We start from the raw sequence: 24,718 nt of genomic DNA, 5'->3' as shown, positions 1-24,718 counted from the left end.
GGGGTGGGGTTTTCCCTCTTTTTTTTTTAAAGACAAGACAGCTTTCTAGAGAGTTTTCCTTCCACTGGTAGTTTCACTGGGTAAAAAACTGCAATAACTTGTTATCTTTTGATTAAAAGCTGAGAACTCTGACTGTAATATATTCTATATATAAAATTTATCTAAGGAAAAATAAAAATGCTGTGGGTTCCTTCCTTTGTTCTGGCAGCTTTAGTCTCAGTCTCCAGCATGCTGCAGGACTTGTTTGGTCCGGGTGGAGAGGAGGGGGAATGGCACCCTCCCGTCAGCACAGACACATGGGATGGCATTTCCCTCCTTCCCCAGGCTCCGATGCTAATGCCCACCGAGGACACCTCCCTGAGGTGCTGAGCACTGTGGGGTTGTCCATGCCTGCCCAAGGCCTGTGTCCTGGGCACTTCAGTGAGACGTGGGTCACATCCACAGTCCATCGATGAACATGGGGTTGACCAGAGAGAACACATTTCAGCAGTTTAAACACTGGCCAGTGCGTGACCAAGTCAAACCATTTGGACAATGCACGAGTGGGTTAAAAAAACCCCAAAAGTAACAAAGATGCTAGTCATGAGGAAAACTACAGGTCTAAGTTCCCCGGTGGTGAAGACCAACCCTGAGGGGACACCGCTCCTTGCAGGAGCTGTGGTGGCCTGACACCTTGCTGGTGGCCAGTGAACCTTCCCCACCCTTGGGGCTGCAGGCCACGCACCAGCTGCAGGACGGGGTGGTGCCTGGGCTGGGGAAGCTTGCCCCAGAAGTCTCTGAACACCCATCGTAAGGTTTAAGACTTCTTATGTGTATCAGTGGAAGAGGAAAAAGCATCCCTCTGCCAGGGCTGCATCCCACCCACCCACCCCAGCCTGAAGCTTGGTTCTATCCCATCTTCCACAAGCCACAGAATAGCTGAGATGCTCCAGAAATGGCTGCCAGGCTTTGAGCTTGACGTGTTCCTTTACTTTGCCAAAAACATCAGTGCTGTTGGCCTGTAGAGTGAATTGCCCTGGAGGTGGGTATTCAGGGTCCCCACAGCACAGGAAGAGCTGGGTGTCCAGAGCTGTCCTCCTTGTCCCCAAGGAGGGCTGGAGGAGCTGCTGCATGGGCAGTGCCCCTTGCCCCGTCCCTGACCAGCCATGCAGCAACAGGCAGAGGCAGCAAGGCCAAGACATGGCCCAAAAGCTGGAGTGGGACAAGCCAGCACAAGGCAAAGGGTGAGAGCCTGTCTGGGGAGAGTGCACTGGCGTGAGGTGCAAGCCTCCCATGCTGAGGAGATCGCACTCTCATTGACCTCAGAGAAATGCACGTGGGAACAGAAGGAAACCACAGCTGTTCCACACAAATGGCACTAAAATGTCAATTATTAGGGAGTTAATCCAGCTGTAGAAGTCACATTTTACATACTGATTTAAATTTTAATTTGCATAGTGTTTAGTTTCTCCTTTTTTTTGTGGCAGAGCCTCTGCCAATAGCTTCACCCATAAAAACCCTTGCAAACTCAACTCTACAAGTCAAAATGAATTCACAGAAACCCTCAGCCACCCACCCCTACACAGCCAAACCAAAAAACTGCCAAAGCAAAACACCAACCGCAAACCCAAGAAACCGAACAACCCACCATAGAAACGCAGCCACCTCCAAGAGAGTTAAGACAGGTTTTTCCACAAAGGATGGTGGCAGCAGACAGAGCTTGTCTATTGCTGCTGCAAAATCAACAAGAGGAAAAGTAACAGTACTTGTTGGAGCTACTATAAATGCTGTCTTAACTGGATATTCACGCAATCAGAAACATTTGGTATCAAAGGACTTTCTTCAAAGGGAAAGCTGGAGGTTCAAGGCCTGAGCACGGGGCGTGCAAGCATATCCCACCAGCTGGTAAGTACTGGCCCTCCAGCTGGCTGTATCTCTGCTCAGTGGTGTCTCCCAGCTCACCACTGCAGGGCTTGGCCTTGGGGCTGACACCAAGCGCTGATCCCCAGGTGGTGTTTACATGAGTGTCCTTGCTGAGAGTGCTTGTTGCTTAGCAAAGTTTAATGCTGCTGGGTGAGATCTCTTTCCTGCAGCAGCCCACATACTGTCCTGATTAAAACCCCTGCTACATTTTGGGAAATCAAGAATTCCCTATTCAGGATGAGAAAGGAAGAAACAACCCAGAAGCCTACACTAAGTACAACAGTAGCCTAAATCCCAGTGGTGTTTAGCTGCGTTACATAGTAATACAAATGCTTCCTGCTAGTGTTAAGGGAGACCTCAAACCAAATCTGGCTGGTACAAGGAGGTACTGCAAACAACTGCACTGGGGAAGGATGTGAAGATCAAATTCTCATGGAAACGAACTTCCCCCAGTGAGCTGCTCAGCTCACTGCCCTATCTACTCATAAAGAGAAAGCAAAGTAGAAGTTGTTATAAGGCATTTATTTTCATTACGTGTTGGCAAGGGACAATTCTGTGTTCAAAACAATTACAGAGATAATGCCACAATACCTACTGCATATTGCTTTACTGTTGAAACCAAAACACTGTCCAAAACAGGTGCTTGCAAATGAAAAGAAAACGAACGTATTACCATTGAAATCAATGCTGTTAGATGAAAGCACCGTCTTCAGTGTCAGATCTGATCAGTCATGCAATCAAAGACGCCAAATAGCAAGTATTTTTGGTTTGTACAGTAAGCCATGATCTTTTAAGGGTTTATATAATTCTAGACAAATTTAAGTACAAAATGGGAATCATGTTTCAGAAATCGTAGTGAACCAGGCTGAAGTGAATCACAAGACACTTGTTAACACTGTACAGCTGGATTTGAACACGGGTATCGATGAACTTGCAAAACCTAGCACACGCACAGAATGGTCCCCAGGATTCAGCCATGCTTAGGTGGGGAGCAATGCTGGAGAGTAAAGGAGAATATCCAACACTATGGACACCCAGAGGGCCAGTTTTCTCAAAATTGTTGGGATCCCAAGGAATTGTTGTTACTCTATTTTAAGAACGACTGCATTTTAGCATGTGATTCTCACAAGGGTATACACAAGCTGTATCAAATACTGAATCAGAAATAAATAATAAAAGATACATGTAATACATCTTTTATTTTAATTCTTTTTTTTTTTACAGCACTGACTTTACAAGACCATAAACAACTTATTTTTAGGGGCTGCTAACATCTGAAACAAAGAAGTCACTATTTTATACTCAACATATACTCAACCTTTTAATAACTTTATATATGTATATATGTCTTTTCACACAAAAAATGTTAAAATAATTTATACCTAAAATCTACTGTGTAAAAGGAGGAAATAAAGGAGGAAATAAAATGTGGGTTTCTTTAAAAAGGATGGAAGAGGAAGACCTGATTTTCATGAACTCCATTTGCTGTTTCACCTATTTCAGGAGTTTCAAGAGATTTCCAGGCCATCAACAAAAGCTTCCCAGCACGTTGGGAGCTCTCTGCAAACTCATAGCATGCTGGAAAAGGTCACCTGCTAAGGAGCTCCTGTGGCCAACAGGCATCAGCAAGCATCAGCCCCAGTGGATTCAGGGTATGAAAGGCGGAGAGAAAGAAAACATCTCCCCAGATTGCTATTAAAAAGGAGTTAAATACTGGACCACTGGTATCATGATAGCCAATGACCAGGATTTTACTCCCAAGCTCTTCCTCTCCTCACCCTCCTCCTGCATCACAGATACAGGACATTTTCTTACAGTGGATTTTCTATTTCCACAGGAAAACTGCCCCAGAAGCGGGGTGGACCAGACCCCAACAGCCACTTGCACACACACACCCCTCGAGAAGGATTCCCTTTGCTTGTACAGATGTTACTGTGCTTGCGTTGCTCAGGAATCGCTCTAACATCTCCATTTATACCCGGATCCTCTCAAACTTCAACCATCTTTAATAATTTTTGTGGCCATGTAAACATGACAGAATCCATGGAGGATCTGAAAGCTATCAGGTCAAAAGCTCAAGTGTTGATGGCCTGGATCCACACAGAGTGAACAGGGAAAGGAAAGGTGGTGAAGATGTGGAAAGTACTTTTCTGGAGGTTACATTCCTCTCAAATAGATATTAAAGCAATATTACAAATAAAATCGGCAATGTGATCTGCAATGGCGTGTCCATTTATCTATGAAAGTGAGAGGAGATTATATTAAAGGAAATCTTTTAATCTACACAAAGCATTTTCACATACTCCTAATTACGAAACACACAGTTGCAACACAATAAAGTAATTGTATACTGAATACAGAAATCAATGCATCTCTTACTAAAATGGAGAGAGGAAAAGAAAGTTAGCAGGGTAATGCAAGTGAACTCCTGCAAGTGTGCACATGGGGAGACTGCTACAAACTCAAAATAGACTCTATTCACTAAAAAAACAAAATCCAAGATCTTCTGCACAGCTGTGGAAGGCAAGGCTGCAAGCTAGTGTGAAAAAGCCTGACTCACTTGTCACTGCTGCCACGCAAACACTTTGGGAAACCAGTGTTAGTCTAAGAACTGAGAAGCCTGGATGCAGTTTTTCCTTTTTTCACTCTTTTTAGCCAGCCAATTCAAACACCTCTGGCCTCATTTATTCTGTTGCCTTTGGACTGTATCCTGCCTCTGTTATCTACCCAGTACTCCACCTGCTTGTTCCCTGGCTGGATACAGCCCACAGTTAATCTGGAGAACCTGAGGCTTTATCCTGAGCAATCCTTTTTACCTCATGAAGCCTCAGGGTCAGGTTTTTAATTTGTACCCATCTATAATGAAAACAAATTAAACTGTTAGTTTTCCATCTGAGCAACCTGCTGCAGACCTCCTCTGCACAAACATTCACACTTTGAGGATGGAGATCTCTAAACAGCTTTATCATTCCAACTGTCTGAATAGTATTAATAAAAATAGTGCATCCTATCTACTGACTAGCTCAGTAATTGGCTCCTACAGCATGGAGATTGAATAGCCTGACACGTGGTTAACCAAAGGCAAAACAGCATTGGCCCAGCGGTTGTTCTGCACAACACAAACCATAAGGGTCAGCACCAATGCTCCTAGTTGGGCTGCATTTCTGCAGTTGGTTTTCATGTAATGACCAGGATGTCCTGGTGCAGTCATTACAAACCCGAGCATAACGTGGCAAAGTCAGCTAGATGAGGAGGAGGATGGTGACAGCTTTGCCATCACAGGCAGTAATGATACCACTCAAGTTCTCTTCAACGGGGAAAAATCTTCCCCTGCTGAAGCCAATTACATGATTACAGTGCAAACAGGAGTCCCATCTCCTCCATCACACTGACACAAAACCTGGAGAAATTCCAATCAAGGTAATGATGTTCTTGTGGATTTCTAACAGTGAAGCAGAACAGAAACAGATCCCTAAGAAGCTAACTGGTGACCATATAATTCTAATAAAGTTGCTCCCATCAACACAGCAATAATAGCTATGCCTCTTAAACACAGCAGAACCTTTTCTAACCAAAAGTAACAGAATTCAAACAGATACTATGGAAAATCTCCCTCAGATTGTCCGCAATTTTAAGAGCAAGGGCATTCTGGTATGGTCTAGTATTACTAAACTCCTCTACTTTTACAAAAAAAAGACTACAGAATATTAACTAACTTACTGTGAAGCTTATCTTAAATCGAAACTATCCTGAACTTATCAAATGAGGCAGCAATTCAGAAAAGCACTTTAGCACAGGCTTAATAACATATGCATGCTTGAATGTTTTGCAATAATGTAATCGTATGTTTGGATACTTGGTAATTTACAGGTTTGGCTTTTAGAAGTTGGTCTCCCAATTTGCCCCTGTGATTTAGCAACATTCTAGCCATAACGAGCCGTATCAATAATTTCTACAAGGAAATATAGTAGTACAGCAATTGCATGGTAATTTATGTGAAAACTCTATTGTAATGCCATATCACAACAGGTACCTGCATATCTGCACTTGGTAAATTAAAGTGATACCGATACATTTGATAAATAAAAAATAAATTACAGACTATGGGAAAAATATCACTGATCACACCAATGACCTAAACTTGTTCTCTAGTTACTGCCAAGGTCTGGAGTAATATTTAAACATAGTATTTCTCCAGCCTTCAGAGAATTACAAAATAAACTTCTAACAATCATTTGTAAACAAGTTTAAAATGCACAATTATATTTCAGTAGTTTATTTTGGAGAAATAAAGCAGTGCAAAATAGGCCAACCAAAATTCAGAAGGCAGCCAGGAAAATAAAATTCTTATTTGATGTTCTAACTAGGAAACAGCATACAGACATTTCCATTGGATCCAACACTCAGAATCATGTAAACATACTTAGTTTGAAAGATCTGGAGTTACTAACCCAGTTTTAACATCATTGCTTCTTCCCCACCACCCAATTTTTTAAAAAACAAACGAACCAACAAAAAAAAAAAAACCAACCAAAAAAACAAACCAAACCCAAAACCAAACCCACCCAAAAACCCCAACCAAAACTCAAGCAAACGAACAAACCAACCACCAAAAAAAAAAACCCCAACCCAAGCCATTGTAATAAAGGGAGCAAAAGGCAAATCTACAAACACTCCACCAGCTGGTTATGAGAAAGTACCATACAAAAATACGCACTGGCAAGTTCCTTCCTGAGGGTATCTTTTGTTACACGTGTAACGTAAAAACACTTCTTTATTTTAAACAAACAAAAACCCCAAACTGTAGATGTCAAATTTATTTCAGTCATGGCTTTACGAAAGGTTTGGTCTGTCATGAATACTTTTATAAACCCTTACCTATGTACATCTAACTCACACCACAACTACCCAAGACCTGCGAGCTGCAGACAACGTGGGATCCAGCAGCCTCAAAGCATACAAGGATTGGCTGCATTTACATGCTCCCTGGAATTTGGCAGATACCACACCCATAAGGTTTTTCCAGTCCCTACAGAAATATCTTAAAGTTAGTAACCCCTCTAAAGGTGGAATAACTTCTCTTGTGTATATCAGCCTTGAAAATCCAATACTGGTTACAGGAAATGCCCAAGAATGGCATTTTGGGAACAAACCCAACCTCTCCAATAATGAAAACACTGTTTACACAAAGAACTGACACACAACACTCCTCAAAACTTTTTCTGCTCCAGGACTGGTACAATCGGGTAGGCTAGTGACATCTTTTACACAGTTTGATCCTTTCTCCATGGTCTACCTGGGCTTTAAGCTCTAGATCCTTTCCTGTTGAGTAGATATCTAACACGTAATACTAACCAAACCGGTATTAAATGCTGCAGTGATGGATGCTTTACGAATATCTGCTATAGAAAGACAGAAATTTCCGTATTTGCAATCTAGAAGCTTAACTAAGGAAATTTTCTTAACACCACCCCTCTTAAACACACTTTAGGGCTTATATGGGGAAAGGAAGGCCACTCTATCTACCAAAATAGTGTCTCTGTTATCAGCGCTGACAGACTTGGATATTTCCAGTTTAGTGTTTAGAGTTGGCAGAAGTTGCAGGAATTCTCAACAGCAGGAGATGCTGCCATGCTAGAAAACGCAATAGAGGTGAACACTGCAGGTTTACTGTGTATCTCAAGAGATACAAAATGACAGTGCTGTAGCTTACAAATAGTATAAACTGCTATTGTAAATTACCAAACGGCATCATCTGGCAGCTTGCAACAAAATAACGTCGTCTCTAAGCTAGGGCTGTTGTGCACTTCTACCTCATACAAAGGTACACAATTCAGCTTATATTTAATTTGCAAAAGAAAAGAAAATGCACAGCACTATGGATCTGCGGAAGGCAGCAACTGTGAAACCCCTCAGGATCTGCAGATCAAGTGTACTGCTCCAAGGAAAATACGTGTCTCTGCAGCTTTTCTGCAGAGCTGTCCCAGAGTTCTCACAAGTGCAATGGAGGGAAAATCAAATTCTCTAAGAGATGAGCTGCTTCTATTAACTCTTCTAGGATTTCACCACTAGCAGACAATTGAAAGGATTATATTAAATTTACTAAATCACTCAACCTAACTATCGGCACCCTGTCCAGATTGAATATGTGTTGCTGTTGGCAGACATGGTTAGGAGCTGCTTTTGACTGAAGCAAGGAGGCCTGGAGGAAGAACTGCAAAGCTGAAACCGGGGTGATCACCTCAGTTCTGCGCCCTGAACAATCACACTGCTCTGTCCTACTCAAAGTGCCATGGCTTTACAGCAAGCTACCTGTCAACATCTTGACTGGTCAATGTTTCCAGAGATTTGGTTTAGAGATACTGAAGTTGTCTTAGTTTTCATTTGCAAAGGCCTACCTGGAAAAAGGGAACAGAGAGTATTTTAGGCAAAAATCTCTTGCACTGTTACATTCAGACACTGCATTCAACATTATTATCTTCTTGAAACCATGAGGTTTGCTTTTAAAATGCTGGTCACCAGTGATTAAAAAGAACAACAGAAATGAAACAGCAACCCTCCCACAATGAAAGGACTAGTGTTAAAACCCACGTGTGTGTAAATTCACTACAGATTTGCAACTGGAATCTGATGAAATGGATCTGAATCACTTTCTTGCCCTCCTTCTTTCAGTCCATTTCATCAGCCAATTAGGTTAAATCAAATGGAAGGGGGTTTTATTTTGTTTTTCTACATTGTGTTTTGTGTTGTGGTTTGTTGTTTTTGTTTTGTTTTCATTTTCACAATTGTACTGTTACAGCCTGATCTGGTTCTGGGACCACAATTTTTATCCCTGTGGCTTTTTCTCAGTCCATGGCATTAGCAAGTTATTGAGAAGAAGCTTTTGTTGCCAACGTAGCGACGCAGTGCTGCTGGAAGCTGGGGGACACTGCCGAGTTGCAGCCTAGTCTCTGGTGTTGCAGTTTTACTGAGCTGTTGGTCTCACTTTCCACAATCCAGGAGGAGTCTTTTCCCATGACGCTGAGACAGCCTGTGCTAGCGCAGCATATCCGCTCGTCCATGATCCCGCTGGTCTGCTCTGCCAGGAGCTTGCTACGGTTTAGCTGGGTCACCTCAGGTGCCTGACCCTGCAGGACAGCAGCTATGTGGTTCAGGAGATCTGTGAAAAACTCAGAAACACCCTCGTAACCTGAAAAGAGGAAAAATGAAAGAGAAGGGGGAAAAAAAGGCAATTAAGCCACTTTTCTAAGTTATTTGAAAGGATTTTTCTACCGGTTTATTTCTTGGGCTGTCCTTGCCCTCCAAATGATAATAAAAAGGCTTCTTTTCCATGACGTCATTTTGAGTGACTGCATGAGCAGGTTACTTTAGCGAGGAACAGAGACCCTTCCTACAAAAATACTTCTGTTTAATGAAAAAAACTGTCACCTTTCAGATTTTCTGTTTCTTTTTCCTCCCAAATACATATGTGTATACATAATTTTAGGTATATTCTATCACTTGTTTCTAAGTGCAGGTTTTTCCCTAAGTTACAAACTCTGTGGTATAACATTGATCCTTGCTGTTCTGTTTCCAGTTTTACTATAGAAAGTAGCTCTAATGCAGAGTTTCCTTGAGGGTCTGGACCCTCTCTAGAATTTGCCCAGCAATGCTCTCAGTTAGGGAACCTGAGGCCAGTGTGACTGGCTTTATACCCTACAGAAAAGGGACCTTCCCACTGTGCAAGCAGCAATGTGACGCATGTCTAATCTAACCTAACTTGGCACCTAAAACATGTTCCTGCTATGAGCAATGTCTGAAAAAACACCCAAGGGACAGCAAACATGTATCAGTGATATAGTATTTGACTGAAACATCAATCTTTTATTTCAGTACCAAAACCACCTTTCTGCATGTTCTGTTAACTGACTCCAGACAATTTGCAATGCAGAATTTAACAACAAGTTCCTGGTTGCTCAAATACCAGGAGACATGACATTTTTGGTGACACAAAGGGTGGCAGGAGGTGTACAGAGCTTCTGGCTCTATTTTAAACACTCTGGTACAGCCACAGTTTTACCATTGCATTCGTTTTATAATTGAAACGGACATGTAACATATCGGCACAGATCTTGAAATGGATCTTAACCGCTACTGCATTACCTAAAATTGTTATTAATTTGATTTAGTATTTAGAGGTGACATATGACATTCAGTGTATGTAATGGGATAGGCTGATTGTTTTAAAATGTCTATAAAAGTATTCTGAAGGTGACCTGGTAGTAATACAGGAGACTAAAGCAATAAATAACAGTTTAGAAGTCCCATGTGAACAGCACACATTCACACAGTAGCACATGAGCAGAACCAGAGACCACAAAGTAAATGCACGTTTTAAAACACTTTTAGTGATGCATTCACACAGCAAAGAGTCCCTCAGATCCATAAATAATTCAATTTTAATCTCCATTCCTTTGTAAAGACCAACTTTCTTAGGCTATAAAACCGAACTTCCTGAAAAACTTAAGGTAAGAGGATAATTTCTCCTTAAGATATACGTGGTGATTTTATGGTGTATTTATAACCCATACATTAAGCAATTAACTCTTATTTAGGCTGCTATATTGCTTTGGATTTTAATGCGCTTGGTCACAGTTGTAGATACTTAACAGGTCACACAAAGCATTAGCAATGTGAGACAACTGCTCCTAGTTTTCCTTTCTCAAAGGCCCTTAAATAGATTCAACAAACAATCAGCCATTTCAAAACACCAAGTTTCCCCGTGCCCCACATGATAATCCACTGGTCTGCAGGGGGCAACTAGGACTCTTACAGCCAGTCATGGGAGCCAGAACAAGATCTCCACCTCTTTGACAGAGGTGCTTGTTATGCTTTCTTGCTTATGTAAAAGCCATGGGATTAGCCTTCAAATCTGCTCAGAGTGCTTCAAACACCCTGGGAATAAGCCATCTCCATAGTAACAGCTTTAATATTCAGAGAGGAGATCCCTAGTACTCTAGAGTGTTTTGTGTCTGCTCACCAAAAACAAACCAGCCTTGTCTGAGGGCACCTGGCAAACTTAAAAAGCAGTTACTTAAAATATTTAATGGGAATAAGACGGCCAGTTATTTAGTTCTGAAATCAGCAGATGTTACAGCGTAAGGAAGCTGTATGTATCAGGCAGGCTTCCTCTGCGCAAGCCCTCTGCACATTGGGTAGAAAGGGCCAAGTAATTCTGCCTGGTCACTCAGAAGAAACTTAACACACTTGTAAAAAACAAATTCGAGGAACGGAGGAAGAGAACCATGGTGTCTCAACTCTCGAGCCACAGGATGCTGGGGAAGGCTGCGAACTCTGTGCATATTACCTCGCTCTGTTCACTGGCTGCTGCTGCAGGCCTCTCAAAAAAGGCAATTGTGGGCCATCACTGTGCTGTGATGATAACAAAATCAAGAAGGGCAGATTAAATTACACCTTCAGAAACTATTGGCAATGATCTCTGGATTCATGTCACACAAGGCGTCAGTGGGAGGATAGAAGTTCTGCATGCCTCAAAGCACAAGTTGCATGAATCGTGCTCCAGCAGGTACCATCCTAGCACTGCCCACTGAAGCTATTTTGAAAATGCCTGTCTACAAGAGGCCTGAATTTTGCTGTGCTGAAAACAGTCTGCAGAGTCCTCTGGCTGAGCATGGATAGGAAGGACATCCACTTGGCAATGCATCTGCAAACAAGTACAATGTAGACCTGTGCATAAGAAGCTTCGCCATGCTCTCAAGCCTCCTGCAAGGACTAAACCACTCCATTAATTCAATGTCTCTTCAAAGACCAATTACTGAGTAGACTGAAACACAGGATTTGGGCTGAGTATCAAAAACTATTGCTTTAGAGTAGAAGTACAACAGAGCATGAGGCTGAAGGCAGTTCTGCAAACTTCTGCCACATCATGAAGACATACTCCTCTTTAACTAGTTAGTTTGCCACTAGTTGTTCCCCATTCTGGACTTTTCAGCATTTCAAGAAAAGGGGAATTTCAGCAGTCTGTGCAAAGTACCAAATCCAAGACGATACTTTCCAAAATGCAGGATGCAGGATTGCAAAAGAATGTCCTGTATCACTGACTTCCAAGACCCCGTGTCTGAAATATAAACCCATTCATAAAGCTGATATGGTACCACCTGACACCTAATTTAGGTTGTTTCACTGCCTTTGGCAGAAGACTGTTTTCATAGGACTGCAGACTGCATCAACACTGTATGGTAGAACCAAGCTGCAAAGTGACCTGAGAATAGCAGGGCTGGAGTTTTAAAAGAAAGCCAGTCACTGTGGAGATAGACAGGCAAGGCACTATGGGGCAGCAGTGGGAATGAGAACATGAACTGAAAGATTAAAACAACTGGAGCTCAGGGCAAGATCTCTACATGTAAAGATACTATAGCCATATTGAAAACTCAGTCTTCAATGACAGGTTAAATAAACTATCTAGCGACCTGTATACATCTCTGGAAACAAGCATCACTATTCAGGTAATGAGAGGAGATGCTCAAATTGAAAAACCCCATGCAAAACAGCATCAAATGAGATGTTGTATTCTTTTATCATGTTAGGCTACTTATATTTAGCACAAGTGACAGAGCATTATTGTCTCCCCTTATACACACTTACAACTCTTTTTAACAATTCCTGAGGTCAAGGAGCTTGTTTAGCTGTTTCCAAGATATATGCTGCACTAAAAAAAGTGGAGGACAAATTCACCTGTTTTCACATACTCTATTCTGTTGTTTTACTCCAGGATGCACTTATGAGAACCGGTGAGAATATTCAACTCTTTACTGCAACTTCTGTGCACCTACAATTTTATCATTATCGTTACATTTCTGGTGGTATTGCTTTGTGCATAAACGTCTTTTTGTGGGGAGTCAATTTGCACAGGAAGACATTTTCAAGAGAACAGTTTGCTGTTTCCACCCCCTCAACACTTTTAATGGCACAGAGTCTGGGAAAAAAGAAATCTTAAAAGGCTCTCCTAAAACAGAATTTCTTCTTTTCCTCTTCAGAATGAGGGACAGGTCCAGAAAGGCCAGGTGTCAGCACACAATCTTCCTTTGCAAGGAAGGGCATGACAACCATTTTACAGCTGGCCACTAAAATTTGACTGTATCTCCTAAGAGCTGATATTTCAGTACCACATTCCATATCTAGATTAGGATTCTGCCTTTCCCAAATCGAACAGCATCTTATCTGAGAACAATTTGGCTGCTGCTTTCCTATCCCCCACCTGGGAAGCAATGTGAGACACCAGTAGTACAACTCTGCACTAAGTACACACGGCACAGTTTCCACAGAGCATGAGTGGAAAGGCCTTTCTCACCTGGGAATGCATTTATATCAATGACTGCATGCTGCCCAGTCTGATTGTTAATGATGATATCAATTCCAAAGAGGGAAACTCCCAGAGCTTGCCGCAGCGCCTTCGAGATTTCCCGGATGACATCGTCATTTGGCCGCTCAAATACTCCTTCGATTTTATCCAGCTATAGTGGGTGGAAAAAGACACATTAATGAGGGACTCTGAAACAATCTTTTGTGGAAAGATTGATTTTCAGAGGTTTCCAGGTGCATATCCACCAAATCTAATTGCAGAGAACCAGTGGCATGAAACAAGAGAAAGACACCAAAGAGAAATTGCTTTCATAACTCAGAATCCTTCCTATATTGGAAGTTCACATGCTCTGAAGTACCTAGCTCTTCCTCTTCATTCTGGCGCAGTTCTTGAGAGACAGAGCAGTGTAAGAATGAAGACTCAGAATACTTTAAGTACTAGATATACACCTTAAAAAACCAAATACATCTGGTGTGTTTAACCCTGTGCTGCAAATATTCTGCATATCATTGTTATTTCAATGCAGAATAAGGCTGATAAAACAGACTCCTGCTATTAGTTTAATCTGAGACATTTAATTAAACTCAGCTGGTATCTTCAGGGCAGAGGCTAATTCAAAGGGCATATATTTTATGTGGGTTTTCATGTATAAATTATTCCATAAAAACTTATAACAATGAGTAACCCAGGTCACTTCTGATTGATAGATGTGCCTTTCTTTACTTTTTAAACATGTTAAGCAGCCAAAGTATGCTGTTATGCCTACAGAAGCATGTATGGAATATGTATGTGCATGAGAGAGATGGCAGGTAAATCACAGAGCATATACTCTAAGTTTGAAAGTAAATTTAGCCATAAAGGGATTTATGACTAGCACAATTACAGTTTTAATATTTCACATGCCTATCAGTGTTGTACACAAAATTTAATCATTGCCAACTATGGAACTACTCCCCATGTAGAGCTTGTGAAACAGAAAAGAATCTGGAGACTCAGATATGCAAAGGACCCAGTCCTGTAAAGTGACTTTCTCAGCAGTTGAGTGTCCAAGAACTTGTTAGGATTCATACGTGCAAAGCTTATTGAAAGGACTGGCAATGCAAGTGTGAAACTGTGCAGCATGCTGGCACTGCTGGACTTGGAAGACACCCAGAAATGGTCCTGTGGTCACAGCTTGGCAGTGCTCACACCACAGGCAGCTAAAGGCCCTCTGTGGCCCTGCCCAATGCAATTTCTCTGCTTGAATTTTCACCAGTTGTCTTTCCTCACAGAACTGAGTCCTAGAAGGATGATTCATGCTCATTAAGCTCTCTGGACAGGAAAAGGCCAGGTGTTTGCATTCAGAACCTCCTCATTCCTCTTGCCTAGATTAGCTTTAGGGAGTTTAGGTCTGGCAAGCAGCACAGCCCTCCTGCATCAGTGCTTCCTCACCGGAGCTCGGTAAGGAAAACCAGAGGGGGACACAGTCATGCTGGTTCGTGGTACCAAACAGACCTCAGCCTGCAACACAGAAGCAGACAACTTGTGAAGGAGAGTCACTAGCTGCTAATGCTTCGGTAAGAAAGGACTAGATAGTTTTACAGCCGCGCTAGAGGAAAAAAGACCAAGTGTACTTACTGCTGTTAAGACAGATGAGGATTCTGGTTTTGAAACATTGTGGCTGTTGAAAAATATTGATTCTCTGTCTGGAATTAAAAGCAGGTTGTAAATAATACACCAAATTTTACTTTCCACAGGATTAGTGCAAGGAACAGTAGATGGCACTGCAGCCTCGGGAATCTGACCTCGATCCCCAGCATGCAGTGCCCACCAACCCCCCTTCCCGCAGGGCCTCTCCTGCCTGCTGGCACTTAACTGCCTGCATAGGCAGTGGGCACCCATGGTTTTTGAACTTTGGACCACAGATAAACAGAACTGCACAGGGTTAAACAGGAACCGGTTTCCTTTTCTTCACCAGGGCCAATTAACTAAGTTCAGTAAGATAATTAAGTTAATTTCTACTAATTCGCTACACCCAAAGTGACAGTTCCAAGGGGAAAGTGCATGATAGAAGGGAGAAGCTACATTCACTGCAGGCAGTAGATCGATAGCACCTAGGGTACACTGATCCCTGTGAACCTGGGTAGGGCACTGTCACCATGTAGCAAAGTGGTCAGGACCTGCCCTCTTTTTGGAGGCACCACAGGAATGCAGGACACATCCTGAGGTGACTGAAGCCATGAACATACTGGGAGAGTTGTACCAGCACCTCCCAGCCCACTTGCTATGTGCTGGAGGTTTTACTGGTGGGTCACTGCAGGTGTCCCCTTGGAATTGCCACACAGCAGACTGATGGCATTGTACAACACGGGACAACCCACATGGGAATACCCGGACCGAAGTCTCAGCACACAGGTGGCACCAGCAACAGAGTATTTCTGCCATGTTGATGCCCCTAAGTGGACACTTACGAGCAGCCGTAGGTCCACATTTGATAAAGATGGGGAAGCTGTGAAAAGCAAACCCTAATCTGCTCTTCAGTCTGACACCAGTGTATAATATTCTTGCCTTTCCTCCCATTTAGAAAAGCCTTGTGCTATCAGCTCCTGGAGTACCCCACAGCTGCCAGATCTGCTTAATTGTCAGGTGCCTGTAGCACAGCCCCTTAAATTCTCCTGATCAGGGTAAAAAAAGCCAGACACCCTAATCTGCCCACAAAACTCATTTTTACATGGGATTCCAGACAACTTTCAAGTCTTACACTAACAGATGAGACATTAGCCAAGGCATTTTCAGAAAGATGCCTTAAAATGTTCCCTTCCAGCAAAAGTATAGACCAACTGTCATAATAGTTTACACCGATTCTGGCCTACTTCATTTGGTCAGGACATAGAGCAGGCCTAAACATAAATACAGGTATACACGCTTACAGGGACTTTTACCAGGATCCTACTACACATATACTAACAAAACACGTATCTGCGTGCAGATCACAATGGTGAACATATGTGGACATACTAATATCAGTGGAAACAGCTAAGAAAGTGACAAGAAACTGGCATTTGTTCATTTGCCTCCTTTAGTTCAATACCTTCTCCCCTCCCATCCCCACCTCCTGGATTTGTCCAGTTGCAAGCAGATCATGTTCCCATCCATGCACTGCTAATTCCTTTTTGCTTCTGCTGGACCACAGAATGGAGTTCTCTGGAAGGGAGCTTTTTTCCCATAACGGATATTTAAGCAATCTTTAACGAAAGCCCTTCAAGTGTTGCTTTCTAGTGACATTTAGGAGGATCACTGTCCTCACTGACAAGTCCATTCATCGGTCCACCCAGCACAGCTGGTATCTACAAACTAAAGGACACTTCCCACCATGGTTTACAATACCGGGCCTCACATGTACGAAGAGGCTCGTTCAGGGGAGAGCACAAGTGATCTTTAATTTAAACACACATGCATAATCAAGGTAAAAATAGGGAAAGGAAGCTCTGAAACGATGCAATCCAGGAAATTCTCTCTAAAGCACATTTATAAACAAACTCCGGAACAAATGACACATAAACTTACTGTAAAATGAGAGAATGTCTCTCCCTCTCCCCCTTTCCACATGACATAAAACACTATTTCTAACAGGTAAGACTCAGGTTACCAGTGCATAAATATTTAGTATACGAATGTCATTCCTATGTATTCCAGAGCAGATGAATTATCTCCCTCCCTTCCTATTAAAATAATACAGAAGAGGAAACATGGTATGCAAGAACCTGCTGCCTTCATGTCAGCAGCCTTTTCAAAGATACTTTTGAGTTGTTTGCTGCCAATGCTCCAAGAACTGACATTTCCTTTTAAATGAGCACAACATACCTGAGATTCCTGCGGAGAAGTTCTTTAAAGATGGTCTTTTCACCACTGTGTAGGATTCCCCAACCACGAAGACTTTATACAGCACAGCATTGTGATTGATGAAGCTCTGAATGACGCAAGGGGGGTGAACAGCTTTCAGGCCCTCCTGGTTGAAGATGATCGCCATCTGGAAACACGCATACACAGTTGTGCACAAGTCTTTCAATAATTTCATGCTTACCCACTATCTGACTAGCAGTGAAGGGGTACATCTACAGGTGGATATATACTGACCACATGTGAATTCCTTCTCAGCAGCTAGTCCTATTTCATTTCACTGACACACAACTCTCCATAAGTTTTCATTTTCAATCAACATTTTCTTCTCAGCTCTTTGCAATTTCATTTGCTACTTTTAGTTGGGAAGCTACTGCAACTGCAGATACAACAAAAGGGTGAAACATCTGATCAACACAAACAAAGTTTGTATTGAATACAAGAGTGTAACATGAGAACAACAGAAGGAACAGCTCTGTGTACTAACTACAAGTTCTTCCCCACAGCTCTATATCCCATGGTCTGGTTCAGTCCAGTTGTAATGGCCTAAGCATTAGGATTTCACCCACATCTTCAGAGATTGTTTTTCAGACTCCAGTATTTCTTACTGGTAACAAATGCTGGTCTAATGATATTCTTGGCTTGGTTTCACCCCATTACTCCAAATGGATAGTCCTCTCAAAGGCAATGGAACATATATGCCAAAAAGGAAGGCATTTATAGGGCCTGAATGATGAACAGCTGCCTCAAACAGCATGGAAGTGATGCTGATAGGTGCATAGAATACTTTGACAAACCAGCATATCTCCAGCATGTGCTACACTGTTCTTTCCAGCGATCCCTCCATTACCATGCTTACACGCATATATATAATTATCATAACCAGGGTGCCCCATTTTGCAGGTTTGTTGTTGGAGTATGGATGCTGCATGGCTCCAATGCAGAACCAGCAGCAAGCACCATTCTGGCACAGGCAATGAAATTACTTTAAGAGATGCACAAAGTATCATGGCCAGACCCAGAAGCCCGGGTATTTGCCAAAGCTCTTGTTTCTTTTCCCTAGAAAGGACTGAGCCCTGTAGGTACAGAGCAGCGTATCATCATGATCCTTTGTGTCAGTGAGAGGCAGTGCCCGTGTTCAGGGTGGAAGGGAAACCCTGCCGAGGTTCCAGTCAGGAAACAGCAGTGAGCTTCTCCCTGCTTGGAGTTTGGCTCCTTTAATCTGGGAGCAAAGTCCATCCCAGGCTGGGCACATCATGTCAAGAAAAAGCTGATGGGACCTCAGTGACAGGGTGGGTCCTTCCACAAGCACAGCAGCTGTGGCCAGGAAGGGTAGATTTTCTTGGTCTCGTTTTGAGAGGGGAGGTTCTACATATTCATAGTTAGAAGTCTGACCACATTTTTGTCCTTACTCCTCCTTATCTGGTAGACCACATGATGTCACATAATTGTCTGCACGCATGCACAATGACTCAGTAGATTAACATTTTCTGAGTTCAAGTCAATGCATGCATTCAAAACCTACTTGCAGCTGATATTCTTACTCTGTCTCTATTATACCAGATGGTATCTATCTGACAGTGCAAAGTAAACTTGTGAGTGGTAACAACCTGCACAAGAAACCTGCTCTAACCAGTAGAATCATCTATCAAGATGATTCATAGCAACATGGTACCTCATTTGTCTCTCACTGGTGGCAAGAAGCACTGCCGTCTTTTCCTTCTGCGTAGACTGTTGGCATTATAGTATCTACATCATCATACTGACAAAACCTGTGCTGTTCCTATAGTGTTCTCTTCAAATACTAATCCCCACAAACAGACATAAGATGAGCAAGTACTTATCATACTATTTTGTAAGTATGGAAACCCAGAGAGTTTATCTTCCTGTCACAGAACTGACCTAGGCTACTGGAAACCATGTGAAAACTCTCTTCTGCAAAGCTCTGTGCCAATGGCCCCAAGGACTAGCACACAACCCATACAACTCCCATGGTGTTGTGTTGTGCTGGTTCACTGTGATGTCTCATGCGTTTTAGCATGCATGAATACAGCTCCAAGAATTTGCTTGCAGGGTGCACTTGCTCTTTGTCATTTAGCACAGACCTGCTGTGTGTCTGGCAGTAACATGGCAGTAACATGGGAACAATACTTTATATCATAATTTCCAAATAGCATTCCTTGTTACAAACGCAGAGCTCTTTTGAAGGCAAAACAAAACATTTGGCACCAAGAATTTTTACTGACAATGTCCTTAAGGAATTCAGTCTCAAAACCCACAGTGATTCTCTGCCTTTTCGTTCCTGTCTGCTCAAGACTTAGAAAAAAGTCATCCTGGACACATTTCTTCAGGTTATGAGTCTCAGTGATGCCTCACAGCAACTTTACCAAATGTCAGTTATGTTCTGATGGCAGCCAGGAAGGACAACCTTCAGGGATTATCTCTGTTCAACTCTAACAAATGGTGCTGACAAACTGGGGTTCGAGTGCTGACGTGGCCAATGTGTCTTCTAGTGCAGAGGCCATATAGAACTGTGAGACACCACAAGACAACTCACTAACAGCACTTTGGCTTAACTAGCTTGTGTTCTCACTGCAAAATGCGCAGTCTGCCAGCCCTGGCTGGCACCAAACCCAAACTCAAGCCTGCACCTTCAGCTGTCCCTGTTAGCCAGTACTTGAATTTTCTGAATAGTCATCTTATGAAGAAAAGCAGGTTTCTGGTCAGGCTGTGTTGTAGTTCCAGTGTCAGCTCTGCAGTGGGAATATCTCTACAGAAAAAGCAGCGATATACCAGAAGCCAAACGAGTCATTAATAAAACAGACAACAAATTCTTCTAGGCAGCATAGGCTATGCTTCCCTTGCCATTATTTTCCATAAAATAGCAATTACAATTACATTACCTCTCTGATGACAAATACACTTTTGGATTACTTCTGAGAACTTAGCAACTCCAAAAGTGACTACTACTACTAACTATGTAAAGTAACACACAAGACTTCAGGCTTTTTTCCAGGGGTCCTCCTAGGCTCCAGTCCTAAGTTCCTGTGATGAAGTGCAGCCTACAACTGTATTGTAGTTTAATTTTTGCTCAGAAAATGGAATTCTGGCAGGAAGGTGAGGTATGTCTGCATTGTACGAACGAAGAGCAAAGAAAGATTCACCTGGGCAATGAACTTCAAGCCTGACTGGACAAGCACTGAAAGATTCATGTGTTTCAGGTTGCAGTGGAACTTCTGACAAAAATCATCAGGGAAGCTGGAGTCTTACATTCATTAACAATCCAGTCCCCAAGTATTCTTGGGAATGGTACCAAAAATTTATAGCAGCAGCTTCAGCAAACTAACAGGACTGTCTGTTAGTTTGTAAATGATCCAAACTAAGGCCTGCATGAAAAATCTCACTACACTTTCAGACGGAAGTGCTGGCCACTCAAGATTTCAGACATAGCCATTCTGCTCATCTAAGATTCACATTTTACTTCATGGCCTTCAGCCCTCAAAGACACTGCAGCAACATACTGCACATTTCAGGAGCAGCTGGAAAACCTGGACCAACGACCACGTTGTTAACAAAGGAAGCCAGGCATTAGGAGAGCCAGCAGCGAGGGCTGGATTCTCAAAACTGAGCTGTGGTAAGCAGGAAGGCAGGAAGCACAAATGGAAAAGAATCAAAACAGGACTCAACTCACCTAAATTTAGAGGAAGCTAGGCTCATGGGGAATGCGCTCCTTCCAGGAATACACAACCATTTTAACTGCAGTTGCCTTACGGGAAGGAGTGAAGACAGATAGTTCTACCAGCCCTGTTCTCCCCACAGTTCCAACTGTATTATTACACCTCAACATGCCTGGAAACCACCTGTGTTTTCTATTCTCTTCCCCTCAAGAAGAGGACCCAGCTGCTTCATCTGCAGCACAAACACACTTCTCACCTGTACCACGTACATGTTAGAGAAGAAACATGGTGGAGTGGGAACATCAGTTAGTGTGACCTCCCACCACAGGAGGGATTCCTTGCAGACAGAGCTGACTGGAGACTACAAACTGCTAGATAGAAGCAAGTAGATCATAGAAGCTAGAAACTGCTAAGAAGAACTTCCATGGTGTAATTAAACATGATAGACAGGTGGGGAAGGGAAGCCCTCATTCGGCCTACTACAGAAAGCAATCACCAAACCACCTTGGGGGGACTGGAAGCAGGAGATAAAACTGCAGAAATTTTTTAACTCACCTCATGAGAGTTGGTTCCATGGGCCACTCTGGTTTTACAAACTGGGTAAATAAAAAAAGAGAAAAACAACAATGCACCACTGAAACAGGACACACAAAGCTCTCATAATCTGTTCCTACCCACATGTGCAAACACTGGAGTTCACCAGACCAAGGCATTGACTTTATGAGATACCAGTGAATGTCTCTGCTTGAACAGTGTCCTCAATCACTGCAAAGCTTGCTCCAAGCCCTACTCTCTCAGCTCCTCCCTGCAACTAATGTGCTAGCAGAGGTCATTACTCGACTGGAGAGAGGTGCAAAGGAAATAAGCTAGTATCAGTACTTGTATTGCCATCCTGATACTCAGAGGCATCTTCAGAAGTATGTGATTTTGCCTGAGGCTGGAGCTACTTTACACCTACCACTGTCCTGAAAACAAGGGAACTGGAACACATTGAAAACCAACTTCTTTTCCTACCTCTCTGTTTTTGGGGAAGAGAAGGAAATTGAATGAGCTGAACCAAACAACATATTTTTTGCAGGCAGCCATAGAGGGGGGGGCATCAAGGGAACAAACACCAATAAACCGATTCTGCTCACTTTATAACTGCAAGGGATCAAATAAAGGTATGAATTAAAGCACAAGCCCCACAATAAAACTTGCTACAGAGCACAAATAGAACATAGCAGCTGTTTGAGGCTGTGGGCCCTTGGAGCCTGCTATCTCTGTTAAGTTTTTACAGTCTTTCTTCTACCCTCTTATTATATTTGTAGCCTTGACCAGGGTAAGGGAGGGGTGGGTGAAAAAAGCAGTCAGTAAGGCAGTGATTTTCTCAAGAAAAACAAGAAATGCAGCTGGCAGAATAAAATTCTTGCACAAATTCAGAGCAAGAGGCTAACTTTGTTAGAACTATAAGCATTTCCCAGGAACGCATGTTTACAGTAGTGATGTGTTTAAAGAAAGGAACATCAATAATAGGCAAAGGAAAAGCTGATAGGAAGGGGTTTTGTTCCACATTCCAAGCAGACTACTTCAGAGAGTTTGTTTCAGCAAGGTTTTAACATCCCTGACATGTTGGCAGTGAAACTCATACTTCTACAGTGTTAGCTATGCCTTGAGGGGTGCATGTGCAATATTCAGAACCTACTAAAAATGACAAGGAAGAGCCCGTGTACATACTGAATGGGAATGCCAGTCCATTCTTCTCTATAAGCTGCAAGGTATCTTCTCCACAGGCACTTGTCAGCTCCATAAAGGGTGGTGAACAAATCCTCTCATCTGCAAGACAAATAAGGAAGACTTAGCAGTTATGAGGGGTTTAGCTTCTCAGCTGCATCATTACCAGTTCTCTCCATACTAACTGCTTGATAGTCAGCTTTACTTTAATAATTGATATTAAAGCACTCAAAAGATTATCAGCCAGGCCTGAATTTGGGTTTCTGGAAACATTTCAGAAGATGAAAGGCCCAACTTTCAGTTAATCTAAATGGAAATATAAGCCCATATTTTCAGTTAGGCAGCAAAAATGATCACCCATTCAGGAATATGTAGCTGTAAAAGACTTATCCAGTAGAGGTGAAAAGCAATTGGGGTTTTAGCTCTTAACATTATGCTGTCAAGCCTAATTTTCTAAAGGATTTTACTAAAACCTGAATGGCCAGCAAGTGTGGCTGGAAAAGGCAGTTTCACAAAGCCACTATTATTGTGGGGCCCCCCACGTGGCAGATTCCAGTATGGATTTACTTCAGCCAAGGTGCCAGCCATGTAATGCACCTCACTGCCCATTGGGATCCCTCCACCATGAAAGCAGTGCTCAGCTGGTCTGGCAAAGCCAGTCAGAGCACTGCTGAGACACTGACACACCTTGGCAAGACCTGCTCAGTGGACTTTGGTTAAAGAGAAAAAACATGGGAATCATGGTAAAATTTAACTGAGCACGTCTGCTCCGGAGTGCTTCTGCAACGTGAACGTTGTACTTGTTCACATGGGGTTGTGGAAGGGCTGGAGTCAAACCCCAGCCCTCTTAGTGACTCAGTAGGTTGAACTGCTCTAGAATTCACATCCTGCTCACTGTAGGAGAACTTTGATTCCCCTAGAAATGCAGCAGGAAAGGGAAGAAGCGCTGTAGGAATCAAAGTACTCAAGCATAAATCTCCATCACTCAAGAGGGCTGGGCTGCAATTTCAAGTGCAAAGAGGACCTTGGCTTCAGCCATGGCTCTGGGACAGGTCAGCAGGCCCAAAGACTTTCAGGCAAATGCTGTTCGCACACTGACAAAGTCAAAGCAAGAACATCAACCAGGTAAGAGTGACTATTCAGCTCAATGAGCACAGTGTTAAAAGTACTGCTTCTGTGGCATTTTAGATGGGTTCACGTTAACTTTGGAGATATAAATGAATTGTAACTCCAGTAAGCTACACAGTACTGAACTGCAGTTTAGAACTGGTCTGCCAAAACTCATTTCTAAGACTTATTTCAAGAGAAGCGGTGTAACACCTTCCTGCAAGACGCAACTGGAGACCAGCACAAATGATGGGAGCAACTGTACCTGCAAACCCAAGTCACAGGTTTCTATCAACCAGCAACTTGTCTTGAAAATAAGGAAAATGTGATTGTTAGTACCAGACACCCACATCCATGCCAGTGAGCACAGAGAATCCAAACACATGGAGGCTATGCTGCTGAGATCATGCAGAAACTGAAAAATACATGTAAACTAAAACTCCAGCAAAACTAACTATATATTCTGAGAGCACCATGCATGCAGAAACCACTTTGTAAGCATTGTTCAGATTAATGTTTTTCACTTCATTCTATGTATATGTTTATGCATGTTCCCCCCTAGAAGAGAAAACAATATCACTGAAAGTACAAGAGAGGAAAAACTCTATTTTGGTACACATGTCTCAATACAGGCTTCAACACTCTGATAATACCTCAGAACTCTGGCCATTGGCAATACTGTTGCTACAAGAAGTTTAATGTGAAAAGAGAAGACTGTTTTCATACATCCTGAAAGGAACAGAAAGATTGATGTTTGAGGTCAACCTCTACAAAGCTAAATAAAACATCCCAGACTTCAAAGCTTTCGGTTCACTGCTATGAAAACAGAAAGTGGCATCCAAAAGTGACAGGTACTGTTAATATTTACAAGTCTTTGCCGGAGTGAAAGTTCCTTAGTTGGATGAATTTAAGGAATCAGATTTAGTTTACAGATACTTGGGAAAAACTTTGGCTTGGCAGCTCTCCCATCCATATACTTAAGGCTCACAAATAACTTTGCCTTCAGAGCGCAGATGCAGAGGGACGTATGGTTCCTTCTCACTTCCCCCTGTTTCTCTCCCATGCCAGGGAGGATTCA

General features: G+C 42.6%; 1 protein-coding gene across 1 annotated transcript; it reads right to left on the bottom strand.

The window, feature by feature from the left end:
- Nucleotides 1-8,678: 8,678 nt before the first annotated feature.
- On the bottom strand, nucleotides 8,679-22,631 carry ITPK1 (inositol-tetrakisphosphate 1-kinase). The gene is made up of 6 exons (XM_010024421.1): nucleotides 22,537-22,631; nucleotides 21,376-21,416; nucleotides 17,108-17,273; nucleotides 14,882-14,949; nucleotides 13,253-13,415; nucleotides 8,679-9,091 (listed from the first exon to the last, which is right to left on the bottom strand). Exons 1-6 carry the CDS (start codon nucleotides 22,607-22,609, stop codon nucleotides 8,769-8,771), a joined length of 834 nt encoding a protein of 277 aa, XP_010022723.1. The 5' UTR covers nucleotides 22,610-22,631; the 3' UTR covers nucleotides 8,679-8,768.
- Between the last annotated feature and the right edge of the window lie 2,087 nt (nucleotides 22,632-24,718).

Source organism: Nestor notabilis, unplaced genomic scaffold (genome assembly GCF_000696875.1).
Source record: "Nestor notabilis isolate BGI_N333 unplaced genomic scaffold, ASM69687v1 scaffold9341, whole genome shotgun sequence".
NCBI classification, from domain to species: domain Eukaryota; kingdom Metazoa; phylum Chordata; class Aves; order Psittaciformes; family Psittacidae; genus Nestor; species Nestor notabilis.
Note: the sequence above shows the minus strand (reverse complement) of the source record. Positions and strands in the feature narration are given on the sequence as shown.

Coding starts and splice junctions, on each gene's coding strand:
- ITPK1 (XM_010024421.1), bottom strand. CDS start 22,609: ATGGAGCTGACAAGTGCCTGTGGAGAAGATACCTTGCAGCTTATAGAG. Junction 21,417..22,536: donor TGGACTGGCATTCCCATTCA/GTATGTACACGG, acceptor TTATTTACCCAG/TTTGTAAAACCAGAGTGGCC. Junction 9,092..13,252: donor TGATATAAATGCATTCCCAG/GTGAGAAAGGCC, acceptor TCCTCTTTTCAG/GTTACGAGGGTGTTTCTGAG.